The 19,053-nt window shown below is 46.9% G+C and overlaps 1 protein-coding gene across 1 annotated transcript in view; it reads left to right on the top strand.

Annotated features, from left to right (window-relative positions):
- Positions 1–13,702: 13,702 nt before the first annotated feature.
- Positions 13,703–19,053, top strand: part of LOC144180612 (uncharacterized) — a 30,489-nt gene continuing 25,138 nt past the window's right edge. The window contains exon 1 of the mRNA XM_077708929.1: positions 13,703–13,905. Within this exon, the coding sequence (XP_077565055.1) occupies positions 13,804–13,905 (102 nt within the window). The 5' untranslated portion in view covers positions 13,703–13,803. The remainder of the gene's footprint in view (positions 13,906–19,053) is intronic.

Genomic DNA, 19,053 nt, shown 5'->3' with positions numbered 1-19,053 from the left:
TAACACTTGGCTGGCCGGAGCAGTGAAATAGTGACCACAAGTTATGTAGGCACGTTCAAAACGCTTGCCGCTGAATTACGTCACTTCAGCCTGTCGGGGTCAAAACAAAGAGAGCCAGTTTCTCGAATTCTTTGGCGTCCTCGAGTCGTCCTGCCATCCATGTCGTCGTGCTGTATGCCGTGCCTCTTCAGCGGGTCGCCTGGCCTCCGCCCCGTCTACGCACCGCTGAACACCCCCCTCGGCTTCCCTGGTCGACTCTTATATAGGCGTCATTGGCTATGCTGCGCGCTCATTCTGCGTAGAAGACTGCCTTACTTCAGCAGGACTGTTTGTACGGTGTAGTGTAGTTTGCGTTGTCCGTTCAGAACCCGGAAACGCACCTTTAAGTTGCTGATACCTGTGTTATTTGAGAAAAAGAGATAATGGTATTGCCAGCGCTGTCGAGTAAGGAGCTTGGAGTAGTTACCGCTTGGTTTGCGCTGTCTCTTTGTGATAGCGTATAAGATCATCGTGAAGTTAAAGGTATTACGCAAGCCCGTCTGGTCGGGATGCATTTTGAAGAAAGACCACGACGCCGACTACAAGTTATTTCGAGTTTTAAAGAAATTAACGTTTCGACTTCCACACGGAAGCTTTGGTCACAATAAAATCTTGGAGGGAAATAATCGCCTTAAGTACGTTTCACAACACTGCGTAGGCAACTTGCGTAGATTGGCGGCAGATTTCCGGCGTTCCTATTCAGCGTGTGTTCCGTCGTCTGTATGTGAAGTGATTCCAGTAGCAGGCGTGAGGTAGCATTCCTTTCTTTTGCCAGGACACGTGCAGCAGACCAGATCGGCATGAGTGCTACCCTGGAAATTAATCGGTCTTGCAGCTACGCCCGGGTAGTCCACAAACTAATGAAATACTTGTCGGGCTCAGGGCGTCTATTTCAACTTCCATCGTAGTGGATGCCTCAGTGGCTGGAGTATCGATTCAGCGAACTACGTCTGGCATTGTGGAGTCAGTGTAGTTGAGGAACTCTCGTTTTAACTTAACAGCGAAGATGTTCTTGGTGGAGGCTATCATGGGACGAGGCGTGGTAACGCTGGAGCAGTGTTGTGGAGAGGGCATAATCTAGTGACGGGAAGAGCCAACACCGAGCACGGCTACGCAGTGGAAGCTACGCAAGTAGCCCACAGCAAAAAATGAACAAATGATATCACTCCGATTCCCTTCGTGGCTCAGATGTGCGCGCTGGGGAATAGCGTCGGCATGAGTGAAAGGACAGGCAGGAGTGGCAAAACCGTTCGAGTCAAATGCTCAAAGTTTAGATGCACTCGTATCAGAGCATTCTGCTTGGACACGTGGCGCCATCTCTGAGTTCCTCCTGTAACAAACACAGAAAGTAGTACAAAAACTTACGTAAACTTCGTCCAGATAACATGAGAAAAATACTAATTAAAGTTGAGGACATAGTGTTGAGGACTACATTGCTTTAGCAGTCCTGCGCCCTGCTGTCATCGCCGCAGGAAGCGCCCATTCGCCTTCTTCAGCAACGTAATTGACTGGCCTAGTTGCTACTCCATAATGTACGGTTCATCGAGAAAAAAATACAGGGACTTGAAAAGGCACAACGCAAGAGCGCTACTAGTGTTTGTCTTCTCTAGTGCCTGTATTTTTTTTTGCGCTGAACCCTACTCTTTCTCTAGCCTTGGCAGCGTTCAGCGTTATGCATGAAACGGAGCATAGACAAGTGGGCTTAGTTGCCATTTCTGCAATGTTCGGGAAATTTGTAAAGAGCGCCAGCGAGAGTTGGCGCGCGAACGGGCACGGCGTCGTCGAAGAAATCCGGAAGCCCGCGCGAGCTATACCAGAGATACCACGCAATGAGTGCCAATCAGAATCGCCACCTGGCGTTCCTTCAGTGGTATCTTGTCAGACAGATGTCTATCTGTCTGTCTGTATGTCTGCCTGTCTAACGACAACTGTGGGAACCGGGCAGGGAGGGAGGCCATCGGTGCGCTCGTATTTTAAATGCAGAGCATTTCTTTAACTCACGATGTTATGCGTCCGTACCTCGGCGTCCGCAGCCAGCCAGCACGGGCGCCCCTCCCCCGCTCCTCCTCGCTCTGAACAACAGGTGCGGGCGCGCATGCGCGTGCTCCGGCGCTGAAAGAGGCGTTGCAGCAGCAGGTGCTACCTCCTCTCCCTCTACTGCGCGCGCTACGAATATACTCGTTGCCCGAGCGAAGGATCCGCGGCCCGACGTTGACGTTTGGCCGCGGCTTCTCGTGCACGAAGTTCGGAGTCGGCAGCGCGCCGTCTCGCCGCCTTGTCTTCTGCCGCCGTCGATGAAGATGATGGTACGATGTCTTGAACTGGTACTGCAACGCTGACGTTGGCTCGCGTCGCGGTACTGGTTGAAGGTGTTGCTTCCATCGCTTATGAACTTCGACGATGGCGCACTGCCCTCCCGAGAGGGATAATAAGAAAGAAAAGAAAAGGAAGAAAAGAATAATAATAAAGATCCAACCGATTGCCCCGCAGAGAGGGTGGGGTGCAAACGATGGCAATAAATAACACGTTACGTACTTACGTCTCTCCTCTCTCTCTGTCGTCTCGCAACCCAACTACCCAACCCCTACGACAACTACAACTACCACCACCAACTACCACAACCTACGCCACGTGACCACCCCCAATGCTCTGCATTTACTCGTGTCCCTCGCGCGGGGGCATGCGACGGAGGTTTTTTTTCACTATGTTAGGAATTTATTAAGCATGTAAAGGGGGTAAATTACAGCATAAATAGTCAATAACCAGTTCTAGACTACCGGGGAGAAATTTGCAGTTCGTAAAGGAGAGTTCTCATTTCGAAAACAGGAGACAAAATTTCGAAGCGGAAGCTTGGCTTAGTTGGAAAAAACGTCAAATTAAACTCCAAATTAATGAATAGTTCGGTTGCTTCTTCAAAAATGGAAGTGTAACACTGGGGTGAGTAAATTTTCTAGCATAAGGAGCACAAATTGTGTGTGTGTAATAGTGAAATTAACGAACATTTTTTAAGCTGTGTCTCCGGGTGCCATTGTGTGTGGAGGAAATTTTTGGTGCAACTAGGACTGCAACCACAATTGTAAAAAAGAAGAGAATGGAGTTCTGCCTTTGGCATTGTTAGGATACGTTTCTAACACAGAGAAAAGCAGGAAAGTGTTGGGAATTTACCTGGAAATTAGCAGAGAGATTCAATATTACTTATTGTCTAATATGAATAATATGGGGCTGTTGCAAAGGGAACCTAAACCTTGGAAATCCAGATGAGTAGTAAAATACGAAAACCTCCCCAACTAAGTGGGTTACAGAAATCTATAACCACTTTTTGTGCCTGACAGAAGCAGATCTAGCAGAAACGAAGACCCACTTCGTGATGAATTCATCAGAAAACTGAAAACAAGAAGGACGTTTGGGACATTATGAGTAAGTCACAGCAGGTGGTGGGTAAGGAGCCCAAATCAGAATAGGAGGTAGGGAGGAGAGCGAGGGACTTCAGTTTGGAGCGCACAAAGAAACAGAAAAAGGAAAGGGACGAAGGCATGCCAGGCAGAAGCAATAGGAGGGAAAAAGGATGATCCCACAACAGAGGATGAGGAGGAGTTCCCGCAACTCGGAAAGGCCGAATGTGAGGATGAGACACGGAAACAGGTTGAAAGCGAGGAGGAGGAAACCTTCAAAGCTCAACTGCAAAGGAAGGTAAAAGAAGTTGACGCAAGAATTCTCAGAAGCCTAACAAAGGTAACTCGAGTAACTGAACACTAGGAGTGGGCAGTGGGAAAATTGGTAGATGATATTCAGTAGATGAGGGGACTAACAATAGACCTCATTGCCAGGGTGGCAGAATTGGAAGGTCAACTAGCAGCACTAAAAGTATCCCACAGACGACTTTCGCAAACGCAACAAAGAGTCAAAACGTCACTCCGGCCCTGACCCTGTGGAGGAAGGAGAAAGGCGGAAGCAAAGTGTTTTCACATCAAACTCAAAGACACAGGGGAAAAAGACGCAGGAATGGTAGCAGAAGCTGAACTGAAAAAGAACTTTGAACCATCACAGTTTGGGTTGAAGAATGTGACACTGCGGAAAACAAGACAAGGAGTTTTGGTCCTAGCCGATGAGAAAGAGGGACTGGAAAGGCTCAAATAAGAACTGGACGCCCATTAAGTACTCAAATCCAAACTGGCAGCGGAATTCCCACGAGGAAGACAGCCGGAAATCTGCATTTTGGGGGTTTCGAACGAGACACAGGAGGCAGAAATCCGGGAAGAACTTGCGAAACAAACAAATGCGGAGCAAGAGCAGATAATAATAAAACGGAAGATACAAGCAAAGAGGACGAGTGAAGTAGCAGTAATCGCTCAACTCCCAGGTCCAGCATTCCGAAAAATCATGGGGCAAGGACGTGTGAGGATTGGATGGACAATGTTCAGGGCAAACGAAAACTTGTATGTCCTAAGGTGTGACAACTGCGCCAGGTTTGGGCACCCCTCAGTGGCGTGCTAACAAAGAAACCCGACATGCACAGACTGCACAGGGCAGCATCATCACTTGGAATTCCGGCATCAGAGTACTTCTGTAAAGAGTGTGCTGTACAACCGGAAGGCCGGACGGGACGTGCTAGATGCAAGGCGCTCAGTGATGGACGTGAGATGTCCGTCTTTCAAATGATTTCGAGATGATATGCGGGAAAGAACCAACTACGACTAAATGCAAGAAGGCAAGTTGGTCAAAGGCATCTAGGTAAGTAAGACGATGGTGTGAGAGGAAAAGAAAGGGTCAAAAGAGATAAGTAACTCTGGTAATGTGAACAAATTAAAAAAAATCAAGGTATCTCAGACAGACTTATAGTTTGTACAGATTAACCTGGCAAGGTGTTTCAAAACGAATGAATCCCTTAATACGTTCCAAGGAGAGAACATGATAGATAGATCGGTTGTGTAGGAACCATATTATGTACAAAGAAATATAATAGGCTTTCGAATTAAAACACCTATAGTGGCAAGTGCATATAGCCCAAAAATGACAATTTTTGATCATTAGAAGATATCCTAGCTTTTCCCATTTTAGTTAAGAACGAAATAGTATGTACAAGAATACAAGGGAGAGAAAGAAATAATTGTTATAAATGCATATTGTGCACCAAAGAATGATCTTAATCCAATAGTGGTTGAAATCGAGAATCTACTACACACTGTCGAAGGTGAACACTTTTTAATCACAGGGGACTTTAATGCAAAACATCGTTTATGGGGACGGTCAATAGCGGATAGAAGGGGCGATGAAGTAATTAGTTTTATCAACGCCAATAGCTTAAATATTCTAAATAATTCGGGGTCAATCCCTACATTTGAAACGGTAAACGGGAACAGTTGGATTGACCTTTCGTTGGCATCTATAGAGTTAACGACAGAAATAAACAGATGGGAGGTGTTAGAACAGCACAACAATAGCGATCACAAGTACATCATGATAACTATTTTTAAAACAAAAAAACAGAAAGAAAGCTGATTAACAAAAAAGGGAAACTGAAGATACTAGCGATTTAAAGGACGACTTTTGGTACAAAGAAGCAGAGGAGCCGAAGTCAGCAGACGATGTAAACTGTTTAGTTGATAACTTTTATATAAAATTCGAAGGCCTAGTCAGAAAACACTCGAAATATGTCACAAAGGATAAAGAGCCAAAGCGTTGGTGGAATGATGAACTTGAGGTGGAGCGTAAACGGGTAAAGGCACTCAGGAGGCGATATCAGAGATCAGATAACATACACAGAGCAGAGTATAAAAGGAGATATTATGAAGCTCAGATGCAATACGATGAACATCTGAAAGAGGAAAAACGAAAAAGTTGGGATGGAATTTGTGCCCACATGACATCAAATCCATTCCAATTGCACTATAAAATAGCTAGGAACCAGATTAAGAAAAAGGTGTTATTGTCGAGCATACCTAAGAAGAATGGGGAACGGACACAATCAGTCGAAGAAACGGTTGAAGAATTAGTAAGCCATTTCTATAATTTTCATTTCTATAATGTTACATTCGGCGTCGGCGTCGACCACCAAATGTAACCTTTAAACTCTCCCTCTCCCCCTTCCTTTCTTCCCCATGCTGACCGACGCGTCCGCCTTCTGTAATAAATTTTTGTTATGTTATGTTATAATTTAAAGGAGCAATCAGAGGAGATGGACAATATCGCTAGCATAGTAGAACGTATTGAGAATACGAACGACAGCATAACAGAAGAGGAAATTAGATATACTATATGGGCCTTGAGGAAAGATATAGCAGTTTGACCAGATGGTATATGTACGGACTTTTTACAAAAAACCTATGAGGTAATTAAAAATTTTCTTCATCGTGTATACTCAGGATTTTATAGGTTTGGATACTGTCTAGAACAATGGAAGAGATCCAGAGTGATCTTTATCCCAAAGCAAAACAACCCAACAGATGAATACGAACGGTATAGACCAATTGCAATAAATTCACTACTAGGTAAAGTGTTGGAGAAAATTGTGAAATCCAGGATGTATTATTTTTTTTTTACAAAAATAATCACTTTTCCAAAAACCAGTTTGGCTTTATACACAACAAGTCGACGACAAAAGCACTGAGACAAATTAAAAAGCGAATTGATCAAGTTAAATTAAATTGGGAAACAGCGGTATCAATATATATAGACATTAAGAATGCATTTAACTCCATTCATCGCAATAGTGACACCTGACGCCCCTAGGAACCATGTGTCACCATTTTACAGCCATTCACCCCGCCAACCGTAAATTCCACGCTTCGGATGAGCAGGATTTGCTGGGCCCAGCCGTCCAGCCGTCACCCCTGCAAAGCCGTTGCCGCCGCGGCAGCGCCATGGGCAGCGCTACAGAACCCGAACCACGGAGCAAGATAAAGAGGAGCGCCGACTGTGGCCCAGAAAAAATCATTTGCTGGGGAATGTCTACGCGCCGCCGGCCACCCAGCTTTCCCTTTGCTCTCTTCCTCCTTCGTTCGCCCTCTCGTCGCTTTGCCTCTGTACATGGCTCTTCCCTTCGCTCTCCCTACAGGCGTCTTTTCTTTCGCAGCGACTTCTGTCGTATGCCTGTCCTACTATGCAGGAGGAATGCCTGCACGCGCGTCATTTAAACGCCCGTGCGCAGCCGGAATAGACGCCGCAGATAATCGCACGCCACGGCATACATGGCGATTGCTTATTCCCTATCAGGGGCGTTTATTCTGACTTTATGAAGACCCGCTAAAAATATTGTACTAACCCAGCAGATGTAAGACGCAACTGAACGACGACGACTTTAGGAGCACCAAAGAATGAGCAAGAGTAATATGAAACGCCACAACATGAAGTCTAGCGTGATTCTGCTTACGACCAATCGATGCAGCGCAAAAATTGCCCTCTGTTGTTGGCCCGCTCTCCGGCCGCGTGCTTCAATATTTATGCTGCTTCTGCGCACGAATAACGCTTACAAGGGTCGCCCGGAGTCTACATCGGCAAACGGCAATGATACACACATTTCTGTGCCAATGACTGAATTGGATGGCTGCCCTGTTGTAATAAGTAAACAGAAACACTGTCAGCTTGATAAGGCACCCAGGAATATCAAACGCAACCTTCATTGTAACTCATGCCGCAAATTACCACCCGATGTTCACTGTCGCTCTACGGTCGTGTTATCTCGTCGATAACGCCGTGGACTCCAAATAAAATGCTGGAATTTGTATGGCGGCAATTTTGCGCCTACCAGGGTTCACGGCGCTTTTTTTTTTTTCTTCTTTAAGCAGCTGACCAGCAAAACAACCGGCTCGTCAAACCTTTTCTTTCGGCGAGTCATCACATAGAGATATAGGGTCCGGACGAATTGAAATATCGCGCAATGAAGGCTTGTGAAAAGACCGCACTGTCAGGGCCTCGATCTTGAGCAGATTGCTACGTCGCGGGCAGTCGCAGGCGATGTTATCGCGTTTCTGTTATTTTCTGATGAGCGTGTTAGTGCCTGTCTGTGTTCTAGGCGCACTCTGTTTTGGACGTAAGTTTGAGAACGGCGAGAAAGCTGAGGGAACTTTTATAATCGCTAGTGATCAGAACCATTTGCTCCTTTCGCCTTTTGTAAAACCTGTTAAAACACAGCCGAATTGGTGTTCACAAATTTACAAAACGGAGTCACATTTTCGGCAAGCACTGCATAAAAGGCAGTGTTTGTATAGCAGCCATATGTCTATATGTGGGCTCTACATTTTGTTTTCCCGCCATGCAAACCAATCCTTAACGTATCTTTGCCGTGCGACCACACAATTCCTTCGGGTCCGGGTTACCCAGAAGGTGCTGTCGAACAAGTTAATCAAGCCGTGCGAAGGAGGAGTGCAATGAACGCGAAGCGGCGCCAACGCAGGCCCAAAGCACTCCGTGCCCAAAACTACCGTCCCCGAAGCAGACGACAAAAGCCGACGGAATGCGTTCCGCCATCACGCCCGCCGGCGCACGGGGAACGCAGGCCGCTTAGCCGGCGGCCCATTCGCTGCGCCATCCACATGAAAGTGCGCGCTCGCCGCTCCTCCAGTCCGGCCGTGATGAGGGGCCCTCAGGAGAGAGCGAAGTCGATCTTGCTCCGTGACCCGAACCACCATGATCCAACACAGTGGCTCCACCTATGGGCGCCGCTCACACCCGCCCCTCGTCTTCTCCCGTCACCGACGGTAGAGGGCACCGCTCGCTATAGCGGGAAGCTCAAATTCAACCTCACGAGAGGAATTTGAAACCTCGCTACCACTCATCCCGGTCACCGCCACACTGGTTCTTACTCCGGAGGGTATGGAGTACGTCGTCGAAGGGGAGGAGACCAGCCGTAACGCAGTGCGCCAGCCCGGCTGCGCAGCTTAGGTGCCAAGGTCGCGCACGCCACCCACCTCCGCCCAAAGCAAGCAACCCCAGCACTCAAACATCCAAGGATGCCAAGCACCGCCGCCACAATAACAAGACCCCCCCCACCTCCGGAAGATCCACTCCCACCAGCGTATATTAAAGTCGTCTTCCCCCGCAAGGAGGAATGAACCTGTCGAAGGTTAACCCTGTGCAGCTGGCGGATCGCATTTTCCTGGCTGCGCAAGTATATGACTTCGAAGCCGACCGGATCCGAGTGAACACTCGCGCCAACTTCATTGTGGTGAGCACGCCCTCCGAACAAAGAGTCGCCAGGTACGAAGCCATACGCGGACTCGCCTGGGGGCACCAAGATTTTTTCACGCAGAGCAACTCCCCCCCCCCCCCCCCTCCCCGGATAGGACTATCTACGGCACCATATTTCAAGTGCCACCGGAAGACGACGAACCAACAATCACCGAGAGTTTGTCACGGTACAACCCTTCTCCCCATTTGGATGCCCGCCGCATCCAAGGGAGAAGAACTGTCTAAATCTTGCTCATAGGCCCTGTCATCCACTTCTGGGTGAGGGTCAGAGCCGCAAGTATGCGCTGCCATCCATACAAGCGCAAGACCGAAGCCGGCATTGCCTGCTGGAAGCCGGGCCCCTGGAAGCACGTTTTCCCGAACCCGGCACTTGGCGAGCACTGCATGGCCTGCGGCTTGCTCAACCCCCACCAAACTACCCATGCACTCCAAAATGCGTTGTTTGCGGACAAGGACTTTTAACGGGGGCGGCTGCTTGCCCGATGAGATTCCACCCCAAGAGACCAACTCCAACGACTGTTTCAAGGACACCTGCAATCGGCCCCACCACCCTACCCGACAGCACAAGCAAGGATAAGAAGACTTCAAAGCCATTTATGAACACGTCAGGCCGAGACTGACCTACAAACAGGTGGGGCAAGGTTTGGTGAGTGCTCCACTGCTCCCAACTTCCTCCCCCTTCTGCGCCCCCCCCCCCCCCCCCCCCACACACACCACAGATGATCCTTTTGCAGAGATGGCAGCCATGCGCCACGCGATGCAACAACTCCGCCAGACGATTGTTCATATTAGGAATGACAACGCCCGGCTTAAGGCGGAAAACACAGCTCTTAAGGCACAGCAAGTAGCTACGCAAAACCAACCGACCCCAGGCACAGCTGTCCCAACCGATCCTGGGCATCTGCAACCCCCACTTATTAAAAGAGGCGCGTTAAACGCATTCCCCCTCCAGTACAGAACACTCATGAGCACCCTAATTAACACACTAAAATTCAGGAGGACACCAGCAAATCCCTACAGTCCCCCGAGAACCATGTGGCCTCGCAGATCGGCCACCATGTGGTCACGAGATGCTTAAATGGATGCAGGTAGTCACACCTGAGTTCGCTCTACCGCCGCTTCCACCTTCGCTAGCACCAAGCAATGACAACTAACTCAGGTCCTTAAGCCATCCGTGGTGCGGAAGTGGAATTGCCGTGTCCACAAATGCTAGCGGGGCAATCTACAGGTCCAAATCACTCCAGTATTAACTCCCCATTAGCAATAGCACTTCAAGAAACCAACACGCCAGCTGCACTTAAAGGGGTCCTGAAATACCTTCCACCGATGGATGGATGTACACGTGCCCAAATAAAGCAAAGCATTAGCAATCTCCTCGTGCAAGAATTTTGTTAAAGCGATGAGTATTAGCGAGAAAAATCGTAAATCAAAAACCGCGCATTATCGTCGCGCGGTATTTCCTCCTCCTTTCAACTTTTTCTTCGCTGTTGTCGGCGCGAGGCCTTCCCTCCCATGATGCTGCGCTCCTCAGCGATGACGTACTTCCGCTATTGCGCTCCTCAGACTGCCGTCTGCTACAGGCAAGCTTTTTCGGCCTTTTCATCTTTGTTGACACCAGGGACATCGATTCCGCACTCCGCTAAATGCTGGAAAAGCGAACGAAGACATTTGAATAAAAGGAATACTGATTGTGAAGAAAAGGCTTGGATTTGTCAACAGGTTAAACTCTCAAAAAGCGGGGGTAGTGGTCTGGTTTCGGGGGCTTGATGGAAGGAAGAGGTAGGAACGATGCTTTGGTGCGGACCCTTTGTAGGGTCCGATCGTGGTTGGAGGGGGGTTTTCGATTTTCCATACAGAATAGGAAAAAACAGGGAGACGGGGGTACTTTCTTCGTCAGCCTTACCCTGATAGCTTAAGAGGTTCCGGAGCTCCCTGCCTGGTAGACAGAGAGAGAGTCCATCCACCGGAGCTTGACCTGGTCTCCGAAGGCCACCGTTTGAGGTTTCTACCCTTCACCTTAAAAACACATCACCACGGTAGGTTACAGCTTATGTTGGAGGGCTCGGGGTCCGCGGTGTCACCAATACCGTCACCACGATTACTCAAGGTGCTCATGCGGTGTGCAATGTAAAATTCTCATACTGTTGAACTCTTCTCGTCGCGTGAAAGCTGCTCGGTGAAAGCTTACTGGGCACAATTTTACTGCATCGCACCTTAGTTCTGCAAGGAGGCTACCATAGGGTTAACTCTTCTCGTGGCGCGAAAGCTGCTCGGGGAAAGCTTTCTGGGCACGATTCTAGTGCATCGCACCTTAGTTCTGCAAGGAGGACTACCATAGCGAGTCAGAATGTGACATTAATCCGCAAGTTAAAGTTCTGGCAGATAATTGATGATCAGAACGTCAACAAGCATCCACCACTGAGTTGTTTTCAATTCCAAACGAATTTCTTTGTACTCTTGCTTTTTCTAAATCTGGTGCTTGCTGTAGTCATTAACAACATGTTCTGGGGACTAAGCTGGTCCTGTTATAATATCAAGCCATGAGATTTTTTTCAAAGACCCATTCAAAATTGCGCATTTTGAAATGAATGCTTGGCTTCTTCACTACGACGCACGGACGCCACGCGTGCTCACATTTGTTTTATATCGGATGAATTAATTGGCGGTACTGAAATATTTTCTAGGACAGGCTTTTGAAATGTGAACCTACAAAATGTGTATTCTCAATTTTTTTAACTATTGGTGGTTTGTGATACACAACTTCTTTTTTTCATTTTCCTTGGCGTCTGGACAAAGCTTTTATTTGGATTTCTTGGCAATCATTATTTATAATTAGATTCTATCATTGGATAGAATTTAATAATAAGTAATGATAAATAGAATCTAATGATAGATAGGTTCTATCTATCGACGTTGAATCATCCGTATTTTCTGCCACTGCACTATGTGCCTAGAAAATACGTTTAGCGCACAAAAATGCCTTCTTAGGGCCCTAAAAACTCCCAATTTTCTGCAGTAACAAAAGTGTTGAGGCTCTTGTGTCAGCTTCACCGCATAACTCTAAATTTGTGCACGGAAGCCCCTCTAGAACACTAGAAATTTGTAAATAATAAATTGGGATAGAGAAACTAATTATTGTGGCTTGTCCCGTCAAGGCTATGGTGTCAGCTTTACCGCATCGCTCTCTATTTTCGCAGAAAAGCTCGTCCAGTGCATCAGAAACTTTTGAACAAGTTTTGTACAAAATCGAAGAACGTGACAAATATGAGAAATAAAAAATAGCGGTTGATCCTTCTTTCACAGGAACCGGTAACCACGAAAGTGAAACGTGCCTTCACAGGAGCAGCTGAATGTTAAAGGAACCTAATTCACTTGCGAAGTGTTCGCGAGCCTGGCCCTGCCAGACGATTTGACGCTGGTACGCGCAAGAAACAAAAAATAACCAGTTTATTCAGGGACCAAAAACCAAAAATGACATGCACAGAAAGAGCAGCTTGAAACACAATGGTCAAGGGAGAGACGTCAGCGGGGGGGGGGGGGGCGGCCTCAATATATGCGCGTCCGCCGTACACAAACGCACTGGCACCGAGACACCAACTGTCGGCGCTCATTAGCGTCATGATGCGCTACTTCGCTTCACCTCTCCTAGACAGCCGCACTTTCTGAATAAGTCGTAAGGAAGGGCACAAGGGAAATAAATAAGGCGCGTTCGTAGAGCTACTCACTTCTCTGCTCATAGCGCAGTCGGTAGACCACAACAGTACCTCGCGTTGCGCCGAGAGGGCTGGAGAGGGAATGGGCTCGAATCCGAGCGCCGCAGCGTCAATGGCACTTTTTCTGGCGACGTCACTTCCATGACGAAAATGATGTCAGTGAGATCTGCGTGTACCCGGGCATAAAAAAATTCCGTGTTAAAATTGGGGTTAACAAACTAGATACGTTCACCTTAATTCAGATAGACAAGTTGTTCAAAATTTCATATTCTTATGGCCACTAAAACATGAAGAAACTGAGGCACATAACAAGGGAGTGGTGCCCCTTGTACGGACAACTTAAGTTTCTTTTCCACCAGTATTAAATGCGATCTCGATAACTATAACTGTAAGCATGCTTTACTGCTTTATGCTCTCACTTATATCAGTAAATAGAATAAACAAGGCGCTGCTTCTTCGATCGAAAAAACTGTTCACAGCGGATTTCCAACATAAACGTGAGCTGCTATCACGGTATTTGCACAATTTTCTTTTCCAAATTAAAGGACTCATTTTTTTTCTGTCTTTCCCTTAGTATCAAATGTACTCTGCCACTTCTACTCCCTTTTCCCCGCTCTATCGCTACACGCCGCTGCCGATCCCGTCACGCCCGCGATCAGCCGGCAGCGTTGGAAACACCGGCGCGCCGCCGCCGGCGATTTCCGACCGGCGTACACGCCAACCTTCGCCGCAGTGCATTGGTTGGTGGCGTAAGCGCCATCTTCTCTGCCCAATTCTCTCCCCGACCAAGGGAAAATTTGCAGCAATTTAGGCAACGCTGTCGTGGCATCGCTATGCACATAACTCGCTAAACACGCGCGGCAGCATGTCTGGAAGGGGGCGGAACTCAAATGCGGGTCTTCCACGTGCGCAAGATCTACCCAGGAGGACGTATTTGTCGCTACCGATTCCTCTTGGCAGGACGAGGGTGAGTAGCTTCCCTCCCCATTCACCTTTTAAAATACAATAGTTTTCCTTGGGCTACTTAAACCCAGAAATTTTGGTCTGCCTGTCTGTGTGTCTTTTTTTGTATTTAATGCCTGTCTTTGACAATTCACAACAGATTAAATCTCAACATTGCAAATATGTACACATACCAGAGGTGGAGTTGCCAGCCACTACAGGGCTGACTTTGTCCATTTAAAATGCCCTCATATTGATTAGTTGCTCGATTTTCGGCAGCCAATCAGATAGTTCCTGGTAGAACTTAATAACTTCAACAAATCGCCCAATGCCCTCTTTGAAATACTCCCTTGCACATCGCGTATCAACATCATTGTACAACCTTGGTGTACGAGAGCGCCATATACTATGGAGACCCAGGGCCATGGCTAAATCGTAAGGCACTCCATCCTCATCGTCTATTGCAAGGAAGAGTATACCGTGAGGATCTAGTTGAAAATCTTTGTGTAATATCCTCTGTAGGACATCCCAAAAAAATACTCCCTCCCAGCAATGCAAAAATACATGATTTATTGTCTCGCGGGATTTACAACTAAAACAATCTGTCTTCCATGGTGCGAGGAACCCCCTTTCTTCCATAAACATTCGTACTAATAATGTTCCTGTATGTAACCTAAACATAAAGGATTTGACCCCTGTTTGAATCTGCATTGTTTTAACCCTCTTAAGCACATCGCTACCTGGCCTCCCACAGTACATAGCCTTGTACATGGGAACAGGGAACATAACATCGACAATATCATGGTACAATTTCTTACGCGAAACCGTACTTGAATACCCTTTTGAAAATCCTGCGTTTAAAAACTCCACGCTGGCCACGACCTCTTTAAAATATCCAAAGATACCTCCTGTCATGTATACAGTCGTAATCACAAAATCGGGGAGAACCCTGCCTAGCGTTAAATTGACACACTGTACGAAGAAAAGGGTCCCTTACTTCTCTCAAAAAACTCGATTCAGCCACCCGTACAAAGTCAAATTGATATTGCGCAATAGTCTTATATACTAACAACCAAATGTAAACGTCTAAGCCCGGTTTATACGTTCATACTTGTCAACATTGTTGAAAAAGAACAAAACATTACGCAAATGTAAGAGAGGAAATTAGTACGCAACGAATATTTACAGTGATCCTTTATTAAAAATTCATGGATGCTTGGTTTTTCGGTAGCAAATGATATTCGACATCTACTGTAGAAAACCGCCGCATCCTGGAGGCATATCAAAAATCACGCGGCAACAGCAACGAAAGGTTCCACTAGCTAGGTTGCACGTTCTGCTTAGAACGCACATGGAGCACGGCCATGCGGTTGTATAAACCTTGTAGTCGGCCGTATGCATTCACGCGCATCTCCGCTGTACTGCAGCGCTGGCTTTGAGGAACCCGGCCTGTAGCAGTGGAACGCGGTAAATTCAAATCGCCTTGCGCAAACCTTTTGTGTGGTCACCTTGGGATGAGCGCGACGGTACAGGATTACATGAGAGGTGAGCGGGAAAGCAAAGGGGGGCATTTAATGACAAATGTCTACAGATACTATCGTCTTTTGACGACATTTGCAACAAAAGGAGCAGATACGCGGCCAATTTTTTCTGCGAACGTTCCAAACAAAAGGGCGGCATATCGTCACCCGCGCGTGCGCTGGGGTTAGGGGGTAGGAAGTTGTGGTACATGGCGTAATTAAGCTTGCCTACATGGTTTTTTTGCTTTTTGCTCTTAAGTGCATGCTAGTACTGGGTGTATACTTGTCGTGCTAGAGGTGCACAATGCGCATGGATGGAACCACTTCGAATGCAGTTTCTTTCTCTTTGAGGGGCCTCGAGCACGGATTGTCGTGTGGTGCACTTTTGGCACCGGCGCGTCGGGTGGCCGGGCTGAGGCGTGAAACCGGAAGCAGCGGCGGCAACTTTCTGCAAAGAAACTGCAACACAGGCTTGCTTTAAAATAGGTAATTCACGGAATGACGGCAAACAGTGTGTCGTCGGTTGGACGTAAATTCTCCAGGCAATCCGCCGAGGAAACGGGGATAGTGCGCTGGCGGCCACCGTCTGCGAACTAACTTGTGACACGCCCAAGACGTGTATTGACATGTGTAGTCGGGTCAATGTATTGCTCCTCGGGTCCTTTGAGGCCACTTCCGGTGCGGATCTGTTCTTGGTATCAACGTCTAGTTTGAGCGGGAACATGAAGGATCATTTGAAGAATGTACAGAAGAGGTGCCTAATTATGAGATTCGCTTTTCGGCTGCAAGGGCCCTATGAAGGACCTGAAATGTAAATCATGTTGCCTCATCCGTCTCGTGGGTTTCACCCCCTTTGGAGGCGTGGCTTTCCTAATAGAATCAAAACGTTTGTTATCGAATGTGGAGAGAGCATATCCTGCTGCGGGCTTCTCTCCAGCTCTGATCTGCGATGTCGCTGCGCCAGTTGCAACTCAATTGTAAATATTGTAATAAAGTGTAAATATTGTGGAGTAGACGCTTGTCAGCTATGTGCTTCAACATCCAGCAGCACACTAGCGGTCCCCCGTTAGGGTCCTATAATAGCGTGGAAAGTTTATCAACAGCGTCGATCGCGTGGCCGCTTACCGTGATTTCGGAAGTGGACTGCGTATACTCGAGCAGTTACCGTGAACGGTAACTTACTGAGACAGCCAACTTACGGCCCGCCGACTAAGGCCGTGGTGGGCACTGAATATAAAAAAATATTTTCTCATTTAAATAAAAAAGTACTCCGAATAAACTTTCACATTAGTGCCCTATCTACAACCTTTTCAAAGAGCCCAAGTCTGTATTTTGTACGCAGCGCCACACACTGTTATAAGTGCCTTAACATGAGCAATATTCCTCATTTTTCGAACTTAAGGGGGGCTCACGTGACCGCGTTCATGTGGACTTTACTAATTGGTGACCCACGGGCCTACAAAGCATTGTGAATCGATTTAAACGGTTTCGCAAGTTTAAAGAAACGTTCCTAACGGCTTAGTTTGCTTCCTTTAGCAATATATTGCTTCTTTACTGAGGCAAAAAAAAATGAAAAACACGTGTTGGTTTATTGCCTTTTTAGTAGGTGGCGCAAGCTTCTTGGCAAGCAAGAGTTTTATTTTTTATTTCAGTACAAACGTGAGATATTTCTAAAATCTCTGAAATGTAATTCAAGAGTTCCACGGATGTGTTAAACGTTTTCACTGAAAACGGAGGAGGGCTGCAGTTCATCCTGGGATTACCTAGCAATGATGACCTTAAGTTTGTTGACTTACGGTTTCGGTTTAGGTCGGACTACACCTGTTTTCTGTATCAGCCATGGTCAAAAAGACCACTGTTTAATTACAACTGAGTACACTTAAAACTGGTAAAGAACGGGATAGCCTTATAATGCTTACGGGCGTCTTTAGGAGTTCCTGTTCTGGTTCAGTATGTGAGGATTTCCATGGTGAGGTTTCTAGGCTTAAAGAGGCATTATTTCCTGGCAGCACACTCAGCAGAAAAATCGGTCAGGCTTCTAAAAAAGTAGGGAGGCGCTGATGAGGCCGGATCGTCAAGGGAAAGAATTAAAAAGGTTTCTGTGTTGCCCTACGTACACAGGATGACGCGCACGGACTGAAAAAGTTGGCAGCATGGTTTGGTGTGAACGTTGTGCTTTCTGCCCTGTTAAACTAAACAGCGTTTGTCCGGCAGTCCAGCGGCGTGCTGAAGATGAATTGGGAAAAAAAGAAAGAAGCGTATCACCCTTTGTACCGTGCTGTGCCGCTGTTGTTTAACAAGATTCCTTTATCTTGCCGAAAAGTGCACGTTGGTCAGACAGGTGTCTGCGTTTGACTAATGGAGCACCGTGACACGCTTAAAAAAGAGGACCACGCACGTCTCGCCGAGCGTTGTCAGACGTGTGAGCATCATCGCTCTCCGCTTTTCCGCGAGACTGATATCCTGTACGGGTGCAAAGACAGGCGTACTAGAGAGTTGCTAGAATCATTCTACATCAGAAAGTGGGGGACTGATTGCATCAGTGAATCATCAGTTGTATTGCACAAGAAAGAATTTGTTTATTCTGAGCGGTCGTTGCGATAAGGTGCTCCGGTGGTGAGAAGGATGCGTTGTAAACTGTGTGGTATTTGGTCGTGTTAGTAAGTTATTGGCTGGTGTGGGCACGTGGCGTGGCCATTAAATCAAGTTGAAAGTCACCACTTGTCCTGTTCACTTCTTTTTTCATTGTGTCCCTGTTATTTCGCGCTGTTCCCGAAGATGAGACTTGAAACTGCCGGAGGACCATATTTTTCCTTGGCGTAGGGTCTCACTAAGACCGAATTTTAAAACAAAATTACGCCCCTTACGGAGAAATAGATTTAAATTGTGTTTTTTCGATTGCGGGATTATCTCTCCCACCCATTCAAATACCAAAACGCATTTTATGGTGTATGTAGCCCGTAAGGTCCTCTTAAATGCGATTTTACGGTCTCGCCTTAACCAACCCTAATGTCGCGAATTTGCATTTGTGAGCAAAACCTGTGTTCTTAAAACTCCCAGGGTGCATGTGTCACTGCTTTGTAAATCCAATTGTTTTTTGCTGGTAAATGTTGCTTTTACAAATACACAACACTTATTTTAAAGATTTCGCCTTGCGATGCCGCAAAAAGGGCGAAAAGGATTTTTCTATAATTGTACCCAAGACAGGGGTTGCAGCCCCATCGAACACTGTGACATCGAACGCCACTTCATAGAAGCCGTTTCATCTAACGCTGTTTCATCGAACGCCGTTTGATAGAAGGACTTGTCATCGAGGACATTTCATCGAATTCGGTCGTACACAATCGAGAAGAGCGTTAATTAAGGGCCCATAGGCAAAACCAAATGAGATTGTTGTTTTTTCGCAGGCTTCTATCTTCATGCTGATCATTTCGATATGACAACTTTATTTCGGTATAAACTTCTGGTTAGTTTTATTCAAGCATGGTATCAATCACTTTGCATGTGGATAAGCTTCGATGAGTTCGCTAGATACTGTCATCTACAAAGTGTCTCAGCCTGAGCACGCGACGCCAATTTTTTGGCCTCCGTCCAACAATTCTGCGGTTTGGCCTTCCTGCCACAGCATAGAATTCGACGGAACGTCAATTGAC

The sequence above is a fragment of the Haemaphysalis longicornis genome, unplaced genomic scaffold (genome assembly GCF_048455015.1).
Source record: "Haemaphysalis longicornis isolate Haplotype H1 unplaced genomic scaffold, Haemaphysalis longicornis Haplotype H1 scaffold_4, whole genome shotgun sequence".
Classification (NCBI taxonomy): domain Eukaryota; kingdom Metazoa; phylum Arthropoda; class Arachnida; order Ixodida; family Ixodidae; genus Haemaphysalis; species Haemaphysalis longicornis.
Note: the sequence above shows the minus strand (reverse complement) of the source record. Positions and strands in the feature narration are given on the sequence as shown.